Here is a 17,227-nt window from a genome sequence, read left to right on the forward strand (position 1 = left end):
AGTTCTCGGGGAATTTAAAAATTCTGTGTTTTCACACTGACAATCAAAAACTGCTAATACTGAGGCAGGATATGTTAGATAATCTGAATAACATTAATGACGGACTTGCTGCCATCTGACTTCAGTTCCCATGTTCGCATTTATAAGACATTGGTGCCAAGTGATCAGAGAGAAACTTTCAAAGTGTTGGTGAGCAGGCTCTGAGGTTGGCAGGGCCTTGATGTTAAGTTTGATAACAGCGGTCCCTGTCTACCACACACGCACCATTCTCTTACCAATTAAAAAGACAAGACTTTTCTTTTGCAGTACTGATTTGCATAATGACAATGAAGTGAGGCAAGGTTAGGTGTATATATATTGCCATAAGGTAAGAGAAAATAAAATAAATGGACTTAAAAAGTAAATTATGCATTTATGCTAACTAAACACCAACAATGTTATGACTTATTCTAAGAACACAAGTTTTATAACTTACAAATAGAAAAGGAGGAATAGAATCATCACAGGGTACATTTAATAATATATTTTTTCTTCAGTATTGCATTTGGGGTATTAAATGAAACAATGAATTAGTAGATACAAATAAAATTAGGAGTAAATTAATAGACAAAAGCAAGCTATTTGTTAAGAAAAATGATGACTGCACATTGCCACAGATGTACCATTAGATGCAAAATCAAAATCAAATACAAGTCAAACACAAGCGAAACAAAAAGTACAAATGTATCTTTCTACAGACAATGGTCTCTGTATTGGTGATTTGGCTTCTGAAAAACAAAATCTCACATTAGTATCATTCAATTAAATGTTATTTTTTAAAGTTTTCCCTTAACTTACATGTCTTTTGGCTTTAAAGTTCATAAAAGCTGTGAGAAGTTTATGCATATTTTGTATCTGTGCACACTTATGTTTCATTAAAAGTGATTAAAGTCAACATTATAGATCTGCAATATTTCTTTTCTTTTTAGATTGGAAAATAAGTTTTGGCTCCTAATAATTTTCCATGAGTCCACTTAGTGTCTGAAATAAACATAACAAGCTTGAGAAATATCATGAAAGAACCATATGACTCTGATTAAAGAGACATTTGAAAGTTACATCACAATATTTGTTCTAGTTTACTTTTTGTATTTATAGAGTTAGAAGGAATTAGTGGCAATCCTCTAATTCTTAACTTTATTGCACCTTAATGTAGAAATTCTATTCAATTTTAGTAGCTTATAATGAGGATTTAGATGACATTCAAATAACCCTTTATCACTTGACCCCCTCTGCATGGGTATGTTTCTTTCTCTGAGACCTTTAGAAAACATTCCGGCACTTCCTCCACTGGGCTTTCTCACTGGGCCACTCCGTTACAACATAACTCCTTTGTAAACATGAATTTCTTGAGAGCAAAAGCCCTTCCTCCTTCAGTTTTATGTTCCCCAAACACCTAGCTTTGTGCTGTAGGTACAGCATTAGGAATGCCCAATAAAACACAACACGACACAAGATTAGTAAACGCTAAACTAAGAGTTCGCTCCTAACAAATTTCTCTGCCTCCACTCAGCCTCCAGAATAAGCTACCATCTTTTTGTTGTGGCAGAGAAAAAGAATCAGAGAGCTGATAGCAGATCATCTGCTAAAACAGACCCCTGTGAGGGGAGTGCAAGGACAGGCAAAGGGGCACTCTTTTAATAAGGGAACTCACAGCTGCGGCGGTGACAAGTTAAACTGTATCGTGACAACCTCAGGGAAAAGTCTCTGGCTCTCGCTGCATCTCAGACACCCATAACATTTAGATCTTTGTAACCACTTCCTCAAGTGCACAGAATTACCCCAGAAGATCAACTCTAGCAGAAGAGCATTTGAGGACAATGAACATAGTCTCAGGGCCGGAATTCCCACAGAAATACTCTCATTGAAACCAACCTACATTTTTGGTGAAGTTAAAGAAGGGCACATGATCAGAAACAATCAGAAGCAGTAAGGCCTCGAAACCACAAAACTCTCCGGGTTGCAGACTGTGCACACATGGTTCCTGTAGACTCGGTTCAGTAACACCTTCAAAAATACATGTTTTAAAAAACTTCCCGAGGGCAATTTTACAGAAACCCCATGACTTCTCGACTGGTGTAAGTCTAAGACGAGAAGATTCGTGTTCATTACTCCATTGATCATTCACGCTCTGCCGCGGTCACCAGCATGGTCTGAGCTGAAGGCCAGGGCCACGCTGTACAAAAACCAACCTTCCTTTCAACTTCCCATTTGGTTTGCAAATACAGGGCTGCTGTGGATTCTCATGGACAAATAGAAATGGAATCAACCTGGACCCCAAAATACGTCTCCCTGATGCCTGGGGGAAGATGGACTAGTAGGGAGCAGGTCTGTTGGCTAGACCTAATAATTACATAAGAGGGATTATTCTCAACTCTTTTTTTTTTTTCTTAAGATTTTATTTATTTACCTGACCGAGAGTGATCACAAGTAGGCAGAGAGAGATAGAGAGAGGAAAGCAGGCTCCCCGCTGAGCAGAGAGCCCGATGCGGGACTTGATCCCAGGACCCTGAGATCATGACCTGAGCCGAAGGCAGCGACTTAACCCACTGAGCCACCTAGGCGCCCCTTATTCTCAACTCTTAATTCAGTTTTATGACATGTAGATCTTTGCACATAATATAGTGTTGTACAAATACCAACACCAAAAATTTTATTGAATTTGTGCTCATTATATTCACCAACAAAATATTGTTAAAGGGTTCTTTTCGTAATGAATATATTTGTCTTTGAATGAAATAATAGAACACTTTATTTTGGCTTTAATTTTAATGCCACACATACAAAAAGCTTCTTAGTATGATAACTGCCTTCCAGTGAGAGCCAGTAGGAGGATACAGTCACCCACGGGGCGACAGTACCTGCTTGAAGCAGGTAGTACCGACTCTTGGATGTTGATTTCTCGAGCTGAGGAAAGAAATCTTTTCTGAGATTTTAAAAAAGAAAAAAAAGAGGACAACTTCGTAGTATCCCCTTTACATGACAGTTAGAGGGAGCGGTGATTTAAATGCAGTGGTGAAAGCTAAAGCCATATCCCATTGCAAAGAACCGTAGCCATCCTATGGTAAAAGAAACACAAAGTGGAGTCTCAAGGAAGAGGAAACTACATATGCGTAGGAACTAAATACACAGCTGGCTTTCCTCTGGTTTAGAAGGAATCACAAGTTAAACAGGAAAAACACAACATAAATAGATGCACCCATTTGAATCTCCCAAGGGCTAACACTTTTCCTCATTATATGGAGAGAAAAAAGAAGGGATATTTCTTTGAAGTGACTGTGCCACTCGTGAGAAAGAATGCATGCAGAGTGACGCTGCTGTTGAGGACCCTTGGCTCAGGAAACGAGTATCACACAGTTACCTTTGACACACAATTACTCAGTGGCTCTATTCTACGCATCAATCTTTTATCAAAGGTATCACTGTAATACGAGATTAAAAAACCCCAGCGGGCTCCCCACCCTGCCTTGGTGGGAATGCCTCTTACGATGCAGTTTTTAACCATACAAAACAGAATGTTCTCTTAGACACACAAACTTCCCCATTATGATGTGAGAAAGCAAAATGCTCAACTACCGAAAACTTTTCGGAAAACAGAAGTGCGCTGTGACACACACTCTTTGTAGAGGAACAGCATTATCTCATTGATTTATGTTCCTGCTTCCTTCTGTACTTGTCATGACAGCATATGCTCTTCATGCTCAAATTCTGTAAATGATTTTAGAAAGGATATGCCGAGAGTTATAAATAAGGTGGAATAAGATAGAAACTTATTTCAAAACTTATCAAATAATTTCTTACCAATAGATTACCCTGTGAGATCTACATTTAAAGAATATGTTCAGCTGAAGACCCCAGGTGTCACTAACAGATAAAAACCCTTACCAATCATTGGGAGGCTAGAGACTTTTAAGACTCTGAAAAGCAGAGGGAGACAAACTGTAAGAGACTCTTAATCTCACAGAACAAACTGAGGGTTGCTGGGGGGGGTGGAGGGTCGGGAGAGGGTGGTGGGGTTATGGGCATTGGCGGGGGGTGTGTGTGCACTGTGTAAGTGCTGCAAAGTGTGTAAACCTGGCGATTCACAGACCTATACCCCTGGGGCTAAAAATACATTATATGTTTATTTAAAAAATATATAAATAAATTAAAAAAAAAACCAGACTCTGAAAAGCAGAAGGAAAAACAAAACAAAACTGAAAGCTACCCACTGTGGCCTGCAGTTTTCCCCTCTGGTAGAATCTAAGGTTGTGTCAAATCACTGAAGAATAATGATACTGTTGGATGCCTTGTTCAGGAAAAATAAATCACCCATTATCTTCGATGGTGGAAATTTAAAGATACGTGAAATTGCTGTAAATAATAATGTGGGGTGTAGAGCAAAAGTAGAAACCTTCTTGAATTTCCTCTTTCTTGTTTTTTTTTTCCTGTGTGGGGGGTGGGGTACCTTGACAGGAACAGATACTGACTACAGGTGTATGTGCGCATGCATGTGCATGTGCGTGTGTGTGTGTGCGTGTGTGTGTGTTGGGGCTAGAACTGGTGGGAAAGAAAAATAACAGAGTTCTCCTTATTTTGTGGTTAGCAAAAGAGGAGAGATTTGTTTTTGCTCTGTTTTGTTTTGCGGTCTGGAATCTCTAAGATCTCTCAGTGACAACTGAGGAGTTTATGTCTGCAATATTACTAACTGAAACTTCTTACATGAGACTCTCCAGTGGACCATGGATTACTGAGCTGATGATGTAATATACAAGTATGCAAAAAACAATTTTTATAATTTTCTTGTGATTGAGAACAGCACACTTGTAAGGTTGAGAAAAGCACTGAGACTTGAATTAGATGTTAACTAATGGAAAGTGGATTTTTGTGTAGCCAGTGTTTGCAGTCATACTTGAAATTACATGTAACCTTAGCCTTTAGAAACTTAGGAAGGTAATGATAATTTTAAAGCTATGAGAGACTGACAGGAGATGGGGAGTGGGCAAGATGGGGAGAAGGGTTCATAACGTACCAAGTTCCAGCTATAAAAGAAGTCAGTCATGGGGAATGTAATATATAGCATGGCAACTGTAGTTGATAATACTGTACTGCATATTTGGAAGTTGCTAAGAAAGATCCTAAAAGTTCTCATCATAAGAAAAAAAAAAATCCTGTAACAGTGTGTGGTGATGGATCTTAACTAGACGTACTGTGATGATCATTTCACAATACATACAAATATTGAACCATTGTGTTATATGCCTGAAACTAACATAATGTTGTATATCAACTGTACCTCAACAAAATAAAAGATATGAAAGACTAAGAACATAATAAGAAGAATTGGTAATTTATTTCAATTCGACAAAAACATCTATGGTTATTATCTATGTATAGACTGTACGCAAAATACTATTCTTGGTATTTAAAAGCAGTAAAGAGGAGATAAAATGAGTTGAATAAGATACATATTTCTAAGGAACTTATAATCTAGTTGGAAAATAAACCATAAGGACTTGAAAAGTCAAATTATAGCACAAAAGTCATATAACCAAAATAGTATAAACAACACTGTGATACACCACATAATTAATTATCAGTTAGTGTCTAGAATAGAAATTATACCTGGATGTGTCACTGGAATTAGGTGGAGAGGTTTTAAGATATCAGATGCTTGAGTTTTCCCCCAGACCTCCTGAATTAAATAACTGGACAGGGTGGAGGAGGACAGGGGGTATAAGTTCAGGGAAGGGAGAAGAGTTGGGGGGGGAGAGAAGACCTGACATTTTACAAGCTTTATAAAGCTCCCCAGGTGATCCCAATGCAACTTTTCATACAACTAAGTAGAGTAATATTGGAGAATCACTGCTGTGGGCCAAGATGGGCACCACTGGACAAACATCTCTACCAGTAAAGGTGGCACATGAACCAACTGAGCTTTGAGTTATGTCAAATTTTCAGCAGAAACTCACATCTTTTTCCCTCTCCACTGATGCCTACAAATTTTGGTTGAGAAATATTAGGCTAGAGCTTGGGAGCAAGAGCTTACAATGCAGCGGAGAGGCTTCAAGGAGGTGAGTTTTAAAGGAAAGACCTTCTTTGTCAAATGCAAAATAGAAGAACTCGCCAAGGAACAGGAACAGCATGTATTCAGGAAAGTAAAACTGGATTTAGGTGATGCATTGAAGAACTGTTTAGAAAAGAGGGTTCACGCAGGGGAACACTGGGTGGTGAAGAGGATCAGATTCCCTCTTTGGGTTCCACTGTGTTTTTATTATGAAAATATGTGAACCCCGAGCCTAGGATTTTGTTAAGTCTCAATTCAGTAAACTCTTTTACTTTTGTTCACTCGAGCTACACTCAAAAACGTTAGTGCCTTATTATTTTCATTATAATCTACACATCAAGGATGTATTCTTGGCTATGATTTCTTTTTTTTTTTTTCATATTTCTTCTTTAAAGAGAGTGGTTCTAGGTTCTTTAGTCAATCTTATTCAATCTTCATACTTAATAGACAAAAGCCAGGACTACAATGACCTGGTTGTTGATGACAAAGTCCTGGTACACAAGATGCCTTTGTTCAGACTGCCAGAAAGAAAAAGTAAATTTCCAAGATGATTATCAGTGTTACTGAAGATTTAATAGCTGGGGCTTATGGAACTTGAACCAAATACCAATACTGCAGTTACCTGAGTGAATGATTCCTGGTAAGATCAGGCTGACGCTCCTGTAGAATTTCAAAGATGTTGGGTTGGCGCAGAAAAGCAACAATCTTGTCATTGTAAGCTGAAAAAAGTCAGAAATTATAATAATACTTTAAAAAATCTATTAGATTTATGCACATAAATCCAAACTTAAAAGTCTGGTATTTGGGGGTTAATGTTCCTTGTACTAAAAGTCATAGTTTGGGGCACTATAGATGCTTAAATTCCAATTTGTGTCTACTTGTTATATGACTATTGGACGTAGATCTAGTAGGTGTGGCTTAAGCACTAATTAAACTCATCCAATAAATCGTATTTATTATCAAATTGCAGGTTGAGATCACTAACAAGATTCTAGATATTGCTAGCTTTTAGCTACTGTTTACCAAAGGCCTCTAAGCAACTGTTAGAAATGGAAAAGTATCTTCTGATAAAGTATCAGCCATCCAGAGACGTAAAGAGGCAGAACAAGAGTTGCCCAAATACACTAGCGCTCTGAAAACTGAAAACATGGATAAAAGAAATTGAAGATGACACAAATGAATGGAAAGGTATACCATGCTCATGGATTGGTAGTCTTAACACTGTTATATGTACATACTCAACACAGAACTCTACAGATTCAACAAAATGCCTATCAAAACACCAACATTTTTTACAGAACTAGAACAATCTCAAAATTTGTATAGAACCACAAAAGACCCATAATAGCCAAAGCAATCTTGAGAAAGAACAACAAAGCTAGAGATATCACAATTCCAGACTTCAAACTAAATCACAAAGCTATGTAGTTAAAACAGTGCAATATGTACACAAAAATAGATATACAGATCAACAGGACAGAGAGCCCAGGACATAGCCATGTTTACATGGTTACTTAATCTACAATAAAGGAGGCAAGAATGTACAATAGAGAAAAAATAGTCTCTTCAATGAATGGTGCTAGGAAAACTGGGCAGCTACCTGAAAAAGAATGAAACTGGCCCACTTTCTTTCACTATATACAAAAGTAAACTCAAAATGGATTAAAGAGCTAAGTGTAAAACCTAAAACTATAAAACTCCTAAAAGAAAACATGGACACTAATTTTCTGGACATTGGTCTTAGCCACATTTTTCTGATATGTGTCCTCAGGAACGAAAACAAATGCAAAAACAAACTATTGGGGCTACATCAAACTAAAAAGCTTTTGCACAGCAAAGAGAACATCAACAAAATGAAAAGACAGTATACTGAGTAGAAGAACATATTTGTAAATCATATATCCAGTAAGAGATTAGTGTCTAAAATATATAAAGAACTCATTCAACTCAACAACAAAAATCAAATAATCCCAATGAAAAATGGGCAGATGACCTGAATAGATATTTTTCCAAGAAAGACAAAAAGATAGCCAACAGACACCTAAAAAGATACTCAACATCACTAATCATCAGAGAAATCCAAATCAAGACCACAGTGAGACATCACCTCACACCTCTTAGAATGGCTAGTGTCAAAAAGACAAGAAATAACAAGTGTTGACAAAGATATGGAGAAAAAGGAACCCTTCTTTACTCTTCATCATATCTGTTTCTAATCAGAAATATAGATGTATTTAAGCCACAGAACTAAATGTCTAGATTCTCAAACATCAGCGATCCTGTTCGGGTAACACTCTTCTGCTCATAAATATGTCAAGGAATACGCCTTACTTAAACTAACAAATGATCAAACAAAAGAAATATAATGCTCTAAACATTTTCCAGTTCAAATTTCAGCTACATCATGCTGCCTATGTATACATATTTTAGTTAAATGTAAGTAAAATTTAAAAAATACTATCTGCTGGGGTGAGTATGTGCTTTGGTGAGTGCTGTGAAGTGTGTAAACCTGGCGATTCACAGACCTGGACCCCTGGGGATAAAAATATATGTTTATAAAAAATAAAAAATTTAAAAAAATACTATCTGCTCATAGAATCTCCCTGCAAGCTTGAAGTGTATCTAACAGTACATTTCATCATATATAAACAATGAAAACACTTAAAAATTTTTTTTTAGAAAACGCTTTTATAACTAAAATTTTGTCAGTGGGTTTTAAATTCCATCTACAATCAGAGACTAGATAACTTTTTGAGCACCTATTTTAAAATATTTTAAAATTCTCTGTGCAGTATTTAATATCCTACTAGTAAATGGCATAATAAAACAGGCTACTGGACTTAGATCCAAGATTTCTTCTTATCCAGTGTTTGCCAAACTAGTTAAATAATGCCATGGGCATTACTTTATGTTTCATGTTAAAGTTTTCCTTAAAGACGTGAAAATTTTAAGGTAGAAACAGACCACTGGACAGCTACTGGAATTTCAGAAGAAGCAGGGAGCCCGCACAGCCTCCTGCCGTCCGTCTACTCCGCCTGCCTGAGGGCTCCCGGTGTGAGACTGACCTACTTCAACCTCATCACGTGACTAATAACTCAAGTTGTTCTTTAGGTCTATTTGTCCCAATTCATTTATTTTTATTTTACAATTTTGGAGTCTCTTCCTGCCTTATATTTGCTAGAGATACCTAGCTCTCTACCAAAACCTTAAGAATGTGTCACCATTGCTTTCTTATTGTGAGGCTACTGTAGGTTCACACACTATTTAAGTTCAGTCCCAAGCATTAGATATATTCTAAGTATATGCTTGTCCATTGCTAATTTGAAATGACCACATAATATATTTGCCTTAATAGTTTATCTTTCTTTAAGCTCAGCTATCTAATATAATAGCTCTACAAAGAAAAGGTAGAGTAATATAAAAAATCTCATCCTAGAGGATCTTATATGACATGAGTGCTTTGCGATTCAATCAGTTTCTTAGGGATAATGAAACAGTTCTCAGTACAGGGCAAAGGGGCAGCTGACAGGCCGCATGATTCACACTGACAGGAAAAGTGAAGATAAAGATTTCTAGAAAGCGATGACGTACCCACGGGAACCATGTCCTGGTACTGCGGCCTACTGACTGTATTGAACGTACTCGATGGCCTGGGAAGAACTGGTGGTCCTGTATGTCGAGAATCTTCTCCTACCTGCAAACAGAAGCATCATTTATGGTCTGCACCAAGACCCAGATGGTTTAAATCAGCACACCGAGCCTAGTTGTTCAACATACCTGACAACGAGCATTAAGTGTCAACTGACCAGAAACGATGCCACCTGAGGAGCCAACACAGGGCTCCCAAGAGCTCTGCTTTAGTGGCTGAGCTGGGGGGACAGGTTGGGATGTCTGTGTCCTTGAGAGGAGCCTGGGGCAGTGACTACCAGGTGGTACAGACATAGTTCATACGTGTATAATCACTGGGGGCGTAGAAGCTCAACAGCACACGTGTTCACCAGGAATAACCTCTACTTTGACAGAACCCAAACCTGCAACAATACATCGGAGAGGGAACCTCGGAAGCACCAGGACCTGGTTATTCCTTCTTCTGGCCAAGGCAGGTCCGGGAATTCCCTGTGCAGCGGAGGCCACACTGGCTTCGTGTGGGCTACTGAGGTCGGTGTGTGATCTCCTCAGAAGCAATCTCACATGCCTATTAGAGCACCTGGTACAACAGCTCTTTCTGGTTTGAACCTCCCACACCAGGGAGCTAATCGCAGCAGGTGTGAGAGAGCTAAATAGGGTTGCCCCAACCTGAATTATTTATTGTACCTATTACAGATTTAGAAACCCGTGCATACAAGTCGACCAGCAAAAATGCCCTTGCGCAGTCTTCTCTGCGAACCCCAGCATTGCTTGAGCGTCTGTTTCAGCACTGCCGTCCCCGTATTCCAGAGGGCTTTTCAGACAACAGCAGCAAGGACGTATCAGACAGTAAGAGGGGCAAAGGGCGAAATAACAGAGTGGATTTAAAAACTGGTACTTTTAAATAGAGCTTCTACTCCCACTCATTCAAAATTCACCACCGTTTTATCACGTTGTATCTGTGAGGTGTTTGGTGAGGGCTTTTCTGAAGGCCCTAAAACTAAAAACACTGTTCCCGCTCCATGCTGCTTGCTTGTCCCTCAAGAATACTCTCCCTCACTCTTCACAGTGTGGTTCAAACAGCCCCTCCTCGGCGAAGCCTTCCCTTCTGTTCAAGCTGACTTGAAATGCACCTGCTCTGAGCTCCCACAGCACCCGATACACATCGGAGAAGCGGCTGCCATTATTACTGTTTCATAAAGTGTCTTCGTTCATGTTTTTATTCATTCGTATTACAGTTAGTTTCACATATTTGCTTCTTAGTAAGAACAAGGAACAAGTGTTATTTGTGTCCTTCACACCAGCCACTCTGTGGCTACCCTGCCAGTGTTCGCTAAGAGTGACTGTTGGGTGGAAGATTAATCAGCACTTTGCTAAATGGGGATAAGAGATAGAAAGACTCCCGGGTGTGACTAGAAGTTTCTCGCTCTGCTTCTCTTGAATTATCGGCTTTGAAGAATGAACTCAGCTACTCTCAGAGTCTCAGAGACTCGATCCTTAACGACACTTTGTGAGCCACAGAACTTACCATTTTAATACATGAACATATTCTTTCCCTCCTGTCAGTATGTGGTTATGCATCATTATTTCCCAGAACAGACAAACGTCTTCTCTTCAACATCTCACTTCCTTGAACCAGACCGTCCCACAGGGGACAAGGCCAGATAAGAGTGAGGAGCACTGCAGGCTACACCACAAAGCACATTCTGGACCGGGCTGGGGCTGACTGCTGAGTCTTTACGGGATTACCCCTCTTCTGTGGCTCAGTCTCCTTCAACATGAAGAGCTGTCCTCACTTGAACAGGAATGGGTACTTTAGGATTCCTCTACCACAACAGGCTATTACTAGACTATGACAATAACTAGAGGGCGTAAGCAAAGGAATTGAAAGAAAAAAGAGGGTAGCTGTTAATCTGATGCAGAGTCCCTACCCCACCCAGCAGCCAGCTCCATATTGTGAAGTCAAGATAAGGCAAGTGGCTAAAGTGCACCGGCCTCGTGATAAAGCCAGGCAGGGCCCTGATGATGGTACTTCTCACACACAAGGTCCAAAGGTGAGAGGTCTGTTCTGCTTTTAAGATGAATGCTGTCCATATCGTCCAGTTCACCACTAATGGTCTCCATGGCAGCAAAGTAAAGATTTATTAACTACTCATAAAACACAAATATTTCTGTGCATACCTCATCCTGCAATAGACTCATACATCACTTTTATATGAGCTTCTCAAGTATCCTCTCCTACGTCCGCACTTCCAGTCAGCAAACACACAAGCATGTAAATCATGAGGGGAAATTCCAAGAGTAGAATTTTGATGAATCAAATCCAGTTCTTTATTGCGTTCATAATTTTTCTTATGAGAGGCTACAAAATATCTGACCTACAGTATAATACTGAAAATATAACATGCACATAGACATGGAAAAGGCATGCTGGAAAAGAATCTCAATTTTTTTTTGCTTGAGCAAAATGTACACCAAGCAATGATAAACATTCAAGGCATAAAGCCAGTATTAAAGAGAAAAAAAAAGTTGACTTAGAACATTCCTTTTATTTAAGCTACCAAAGAAAAAAGAAAACAGGAAGTAATTATTTCATTTTTTCTTTTCTTTTCTTTGGTTAGGCTATTCGAGAGCCCCCATGTGGTTACCATGGTCACTGCAAGCCAGCAAAGTTAGAGCGAGGTAGGGCTGTTCGTAATTCCTAATTCTGCTCATTTTCTCTGGGCTCTTAGAGTTCATGAATCAACCCTCAGGTATATGGTGACTTTAAAGAATTAGTGAGGACACCACAACCCCATAGCATTGGCTGAAGATTTTAATTCAACCCAGCAACCCCCACTTGAAAAATCTCCCTGCATGTAACTGAAATTCAGCCCACTAAACGTTACATCTTGGGCCTTCTGCAGTTCGTAGTCGTCACGACTGGGTGTTCATGCCCTTGTGGGACACGAGCCTCCCTCAAACTTTGTTACGAATCGGTACACTACCTGTCTGACGTATTTTTGTCCTACGTAGCTGCCCTTAGGTATGCAAAAGGGTTTACCATCATCCTCTCTGGAACATTTTGTAACACTGAGAATTTTCTCTCACCATCTTCTGAATATAAAAAAATTCCCCACACTCTTCCATCTTTCCTCCTACATCCATCTTTTAAACTTTGTAAATGAGGCTCTGCGTCTTTCCAGAGAAGCCTTGTGAACATTCCAACACTTTTCAGTCTCCAAATGATAATCTCTAAAGCCAACTAGGGAAACAAGACAAGGCAATACTAAAAAGCCTGCCCATTTCCACCGCGACCGCGTGCCGTGGCCTCCACGAAGCGCTTCCCCAGGCGGGGGGCGCGGGACTCACCTCGCCTGCGCTGTGGCTGCGTTGCCTCGTCAGGTGCTGCCGGTGGACCAGCGCGCTCGGTCTACTGCTCTGCAGCGGGAGCCGGGGGTCGATAAAAGTGGTGGTGCGGGAGTTGTGGTCGACAAAAAACGCCTAGGAAACAATCCCCTCAGTCAGTGTCCGCTTGGGCCCCGCACTTGTCTTCACTCACCTATCACTGCACACGTTCAGGAAAAGACCGACTTTTGGGTAATGATCTTAGCTCCATTTTCTCATAGTTTTAATCTCTGGGGAGCATTACTCCTGGTTTTAGGAAATACTTGAAGAGACAGTCATCAAAGATAGGATCTTAGAAAGGAGCCGTGTGAAAGGATGGTTGGGCTTCTTTTAACTGGTGCTATTCAAGCTCTTACTGCTGTGGATGGTTATTACCAAGTTTTCATCAGCTGACACTTCAGTGTCATTGAAGTCTCCTACATGGTCAGCCCCCAGACACGTTCCCAGAGTAGTGTCTCCTCCATCTGGCCCATCACAGCCTGATGACCCTCCTATTATTTCAGGGCTTTCTCTCGCACATGTTAGGTAATAATTGTCTTCAGTTGTTCCACATCTCTACAACCTTATTCACGTAACCGGCACCTCAGTACCGAATGTTCTCTCTAAATGCTTTGATTGCATCGCTGCTCCAATCCAAAGCTTCCGCTGGATACTCACTATCTCAAAAAAAACCATTCTGACCCTTTGGCAGTTTTCCGAGATCTTAAAATCTCCTGCCCATTTGCCTTTCCAGTTTAATTGGTGTTTGCACATTCCACACAAATTCTATCACTATCACCTATGATGACTTTCGGCAAGCCAAAAAGTTCTCTGAGCTGTAGATTTCTTATAAAAACACGTCTTCCTCATTCACAACCCCCCCCCCCCGCCATACTGTGTGAAAGGAGGGAGGAATCACGTCTATGGTGTTTACAGCAGAATCCCCCGATGATGTGAAGTCATGAATAAGCATAACCAGTTTCCCTCACTACAGGAAGAACTATATATAATGCAGAAAAGCCTTTTAAAATTCTTTTTGTTTAATTTTGAAGCTCTACACCTGCTATTTATTGTTATCATTAGGAGACAAAGGGTTTAAGTCTTCAAAGTGAAATTCGCTCTAGGGAATAAGGAAGCCCATTATCTCAAGGACAATTAGAAAATGTGAGTTTTCCATGATCAGATAAAGTTTATTAGGCCATCAAGATAAAAGAGACTATTAGCAGAGCGGGGAGACATATTACCTATTAGTCAAGTGTCAGGGCACATGATATATGCCAATAACCTAAGCAAAAAAGAACTGACTTCTCAAACTAATGAAGCTCAGGTAACAAAGTACCTTAAAGACTAGGAAGGAAAACACCTAGACAAATCCCAGGTTTAGATGGTATATTTATGTCTATTAAAAAAAATCACCTTTCCATTATGAAACAAAATATTTCTGTATATACATACTCAGGAAACAGGCAAAACAATTTGTAGGTAAGCTCCCAAATAGAAAAAAAATTTTTTTTTGTAAGATAATACCTTTAAGCAGTAGATGCACTAGAAAACAAAGCAGAGAAATACACTGATTGAGAATCCTTCCTTCCTATTTGTTTAATTTAATTTATTATTTTGTTATTATTATGTTCTCTTAGCCAGCATATAGTACTGTATGCTGGCTAGTCCCTTCTTTCAATATCTGATTTCCAGATACAAAGACTGAATTAAATGGAGGTTTTGTAGGACATGACGCCGTCAGCCTCACATCCCTGGGTAATGCTCCCTTTTCCCTAACATGTCAGGTGGAACATCTCTCTTCTCTGAGCTTATTAAAAAAAAATAAATAAAAACTCTAAAAAACAGAAAACACCAATCATAAACTCTATATAGGCCTAAATTGGTAGATTCTGGTCCCAAATGTGAAACTGGTTCCCATTTGATTCGGACTTCTAATTACACTTATACATCATTTCTGCCATACTATGCAAAATGTCATGCAGTAGAAATTAATTTATTTTTACAAATGGGCATTTCAGAGTAATAGATATCATAATCAGCCATATATCTTTATGAAATTAAGATTAAGTTTTTATTACTAAAACAATAATATAAGCTATGTTTTTTAAGGGAAAAATACAAAGAGTACTAAAATAGAATTGCCTATTTACTCTATCTAATTTCTTAGGAATGTTTTGAAGGGATAGGTAACCATTTAGAAGTAACAATGACGCACTTGTAATTATAAGGACAAATGGGTGTGTGCATCTAGGTCAGCTGTGATTTACATGCAGTGTCATAGTATAATTTGATGTTAAGAGGCTTGTCTAAAACCAATTCTCCAAAGAATGATACTGTAAATGCCTCGAGGGAAAGGACTCTTTCTTACTCACCCTGTTATCCCCGATAGCTTTTGGGAGTGCATCTGGGGGAAAGATGGGGCCTTAGTAAATAATGAAACTCTCAAATTCTAATATCTTGTCTAAAGTACAGAGACAACGCACAACAAACTAATCAAATAATAAAAGTCACGTTCTTTTACATAAACATAGAAATACTTAAAGCTCTTTAAAAAATAAATGAGGGGTGTGTGTGTGTGTGTGTTAGGTAAAAAGCATGGAGAGTTAAAAACTATAAAACCACAGATAGGATAGAAGTTTTTAAAACAGCCCACTGTAGACATGAATTCATTACCAAGTTAAAACTTGAGAAGTGGGAGGCAAAGTAGTGGTTACATGGTTGGGATCCAAAATGAGACAAGGCTGGTTCTGAGAGCTAGCTCCACCACTTACCAGGACATAACCTTGAGCAAACTACTTAGCTCTTCTAAACCACAATTTCTTTTCTGGGAAATGAGGATAATAACACCAACATCAAAGGAAGATTAAACGAGACGGTTCTTACAAACTTTGTTAACATCGTGCCTGTGACCTCTTAAATGTAACTATTATTAGGATTAATAATAAGTTCTAACGTCTAAGACGTTTTTCCCAGGATCACAATGCTTCTTGCTACATTCCATATACAAGGCTCAAAAAAATGGAGAACTAGGGAAATGAGATTTCCTGAGCTCTTCATAAATGTATGTGGCCCAGGCTAAGGTATGGTCAATGAGATGTAAACAGAGTGTCACATGGTACTTCTGGAAAACCTCCTTACAAGGAGATTTTTACAAGGTCAAGCCCTCCCCTGTCCTTCATATTTTCTGTTCTCTGAGTTAAAGAGGAAATTCATGGAGCTCCAGCAGATATACAGAACCATAAGGATGAAAGAAAGCTGAGCAAAAATCAGAAGAGGCCAAGGCTCTTACTCCTTAAAAGCCTCAGACTGTCTACCTCTGATTCCTTTATGTGAGTGAATAACTCTTGTATGTCAAACTTTGTATGGGTCTCTGTCACAAGGCAGCCAGAACAAATCCTAACTGATACACTGGAGTCTCTGGGGGTGCAGAAGAAACATGGCCTTTCTAAAATTCAAAGCCTAGAAGAACACATAAACCAGCAACCACCATTATAAAGATTTTCATTATTTGGTAAATAATGACATCTCATTGTTGTTCACCTTCAATATAGGTGGGTAACAGTTCTGATTTAAGTGAGATGTATAGTTGGGAATGAATAAAGCTGGGATTTGAACTTATCTTTCTATCTGACTCTAAAGCCCAATGAGAAGTACCTCTTTCCCCTCGGTCTCCTTCTCATCTATCTTTTTGTTTCCGTTCTGCTTTCTGCTCCCTATCTTTTGCTTTTCATGTTCCTCCCACTGCCCTCATATCTTACATTGTAGGTGATTTTAGAACGCATTTAAGTGTTTACTGAATTAGGCTGGCAATAAGAGCCACTCACAGTGCTGGGCCTTAAAACTGTTTCACCACTGAAAAGGCTGCGACTAATGCCAGACAGCAAACTTTAATACTCTCCACAGTTAGCATCGCTGGCCAGGTGCAGGCATGGCTGTGGTTGGGGAATAGGTGCTATTTGTATCCCACAAAGGGTTCAATTTCAGAGTCAAATAGGACGTGCATATTGTTGAAACATATTTTTTAAGTCTGCCAAGTACTTTGGAGAAAGGTCTTGATTAAGACCTCTATCAAAATCCTATCACTAGAACACTAACAGAATGTAGTGCAAAGAAACAATTACTTGGCATGCATTTTGCCTTTGCCCC

At 39.2% G+C, this 17,227-nt stretch overlaps 1 protein-coding gene and 1 non-coding gene across 5 annotated transcripts in view; one reads left to right on the forward strand and one right to left on the reverse strand.

Moving 5' to 3' along the window:
* HECW2 (HECT, C2 and WW domain containing E3 ubiquitin protein ligase 2) overlaps nucleotides 1-17,227 on the reverse strand; it is a 224,044-nt gene that overhangs the window by 63,456 nt on the left and 143,361 nt on the right. For all 4 annotated transcript variants that reach the window (XM_045078498.1, XM_045078497.1, XM_045078499.1 and 1 more), the window contains 3 exons: nucleotides 13,064-13,195; nucleotides 9,677-9,779; nucleotides 6,708-6,804 (listed from right to left, as the gene is read on the reverse strand). In XM_045078498.1, the coding sequence (XP_044934433.1) occupies nucleotides 6,708-6,804; nucleotides 9,677-9,779; nucleotides 13,064-13,195 (332 nt within the window). The remainder of the gene's footprint in view (nucleotides 1-6,707; nucleotides 6,805-9,676; nucleotides 9,780-13,063; nucleotides 13,196-17,227) is intronic.
* Nucleotides 12,607-12,709, forward strand: LOC123391732. The gene has a single exon (XR_006606426.1). It is a non-coding gene; the product is annotated as a small nucleolar RNA U13 (small nucleolar RNA).

Source organism: Mustela putorius, unplaced genomic scaffold (assembly GCF_011764305.1).
Source record: "Mustela putorius furo isolate JIRA1106 unplaced genomic scaffold, ASM1176430v1.1 tig00000275_pilon_pilon_pilon, whole genome shotgun sequence".
Lineage (NCBI taxonomy): Eukaryota > Metazoa > Chordata > Mammalia > Carnivora > Mustelidae > Mustela > Mustela putorius.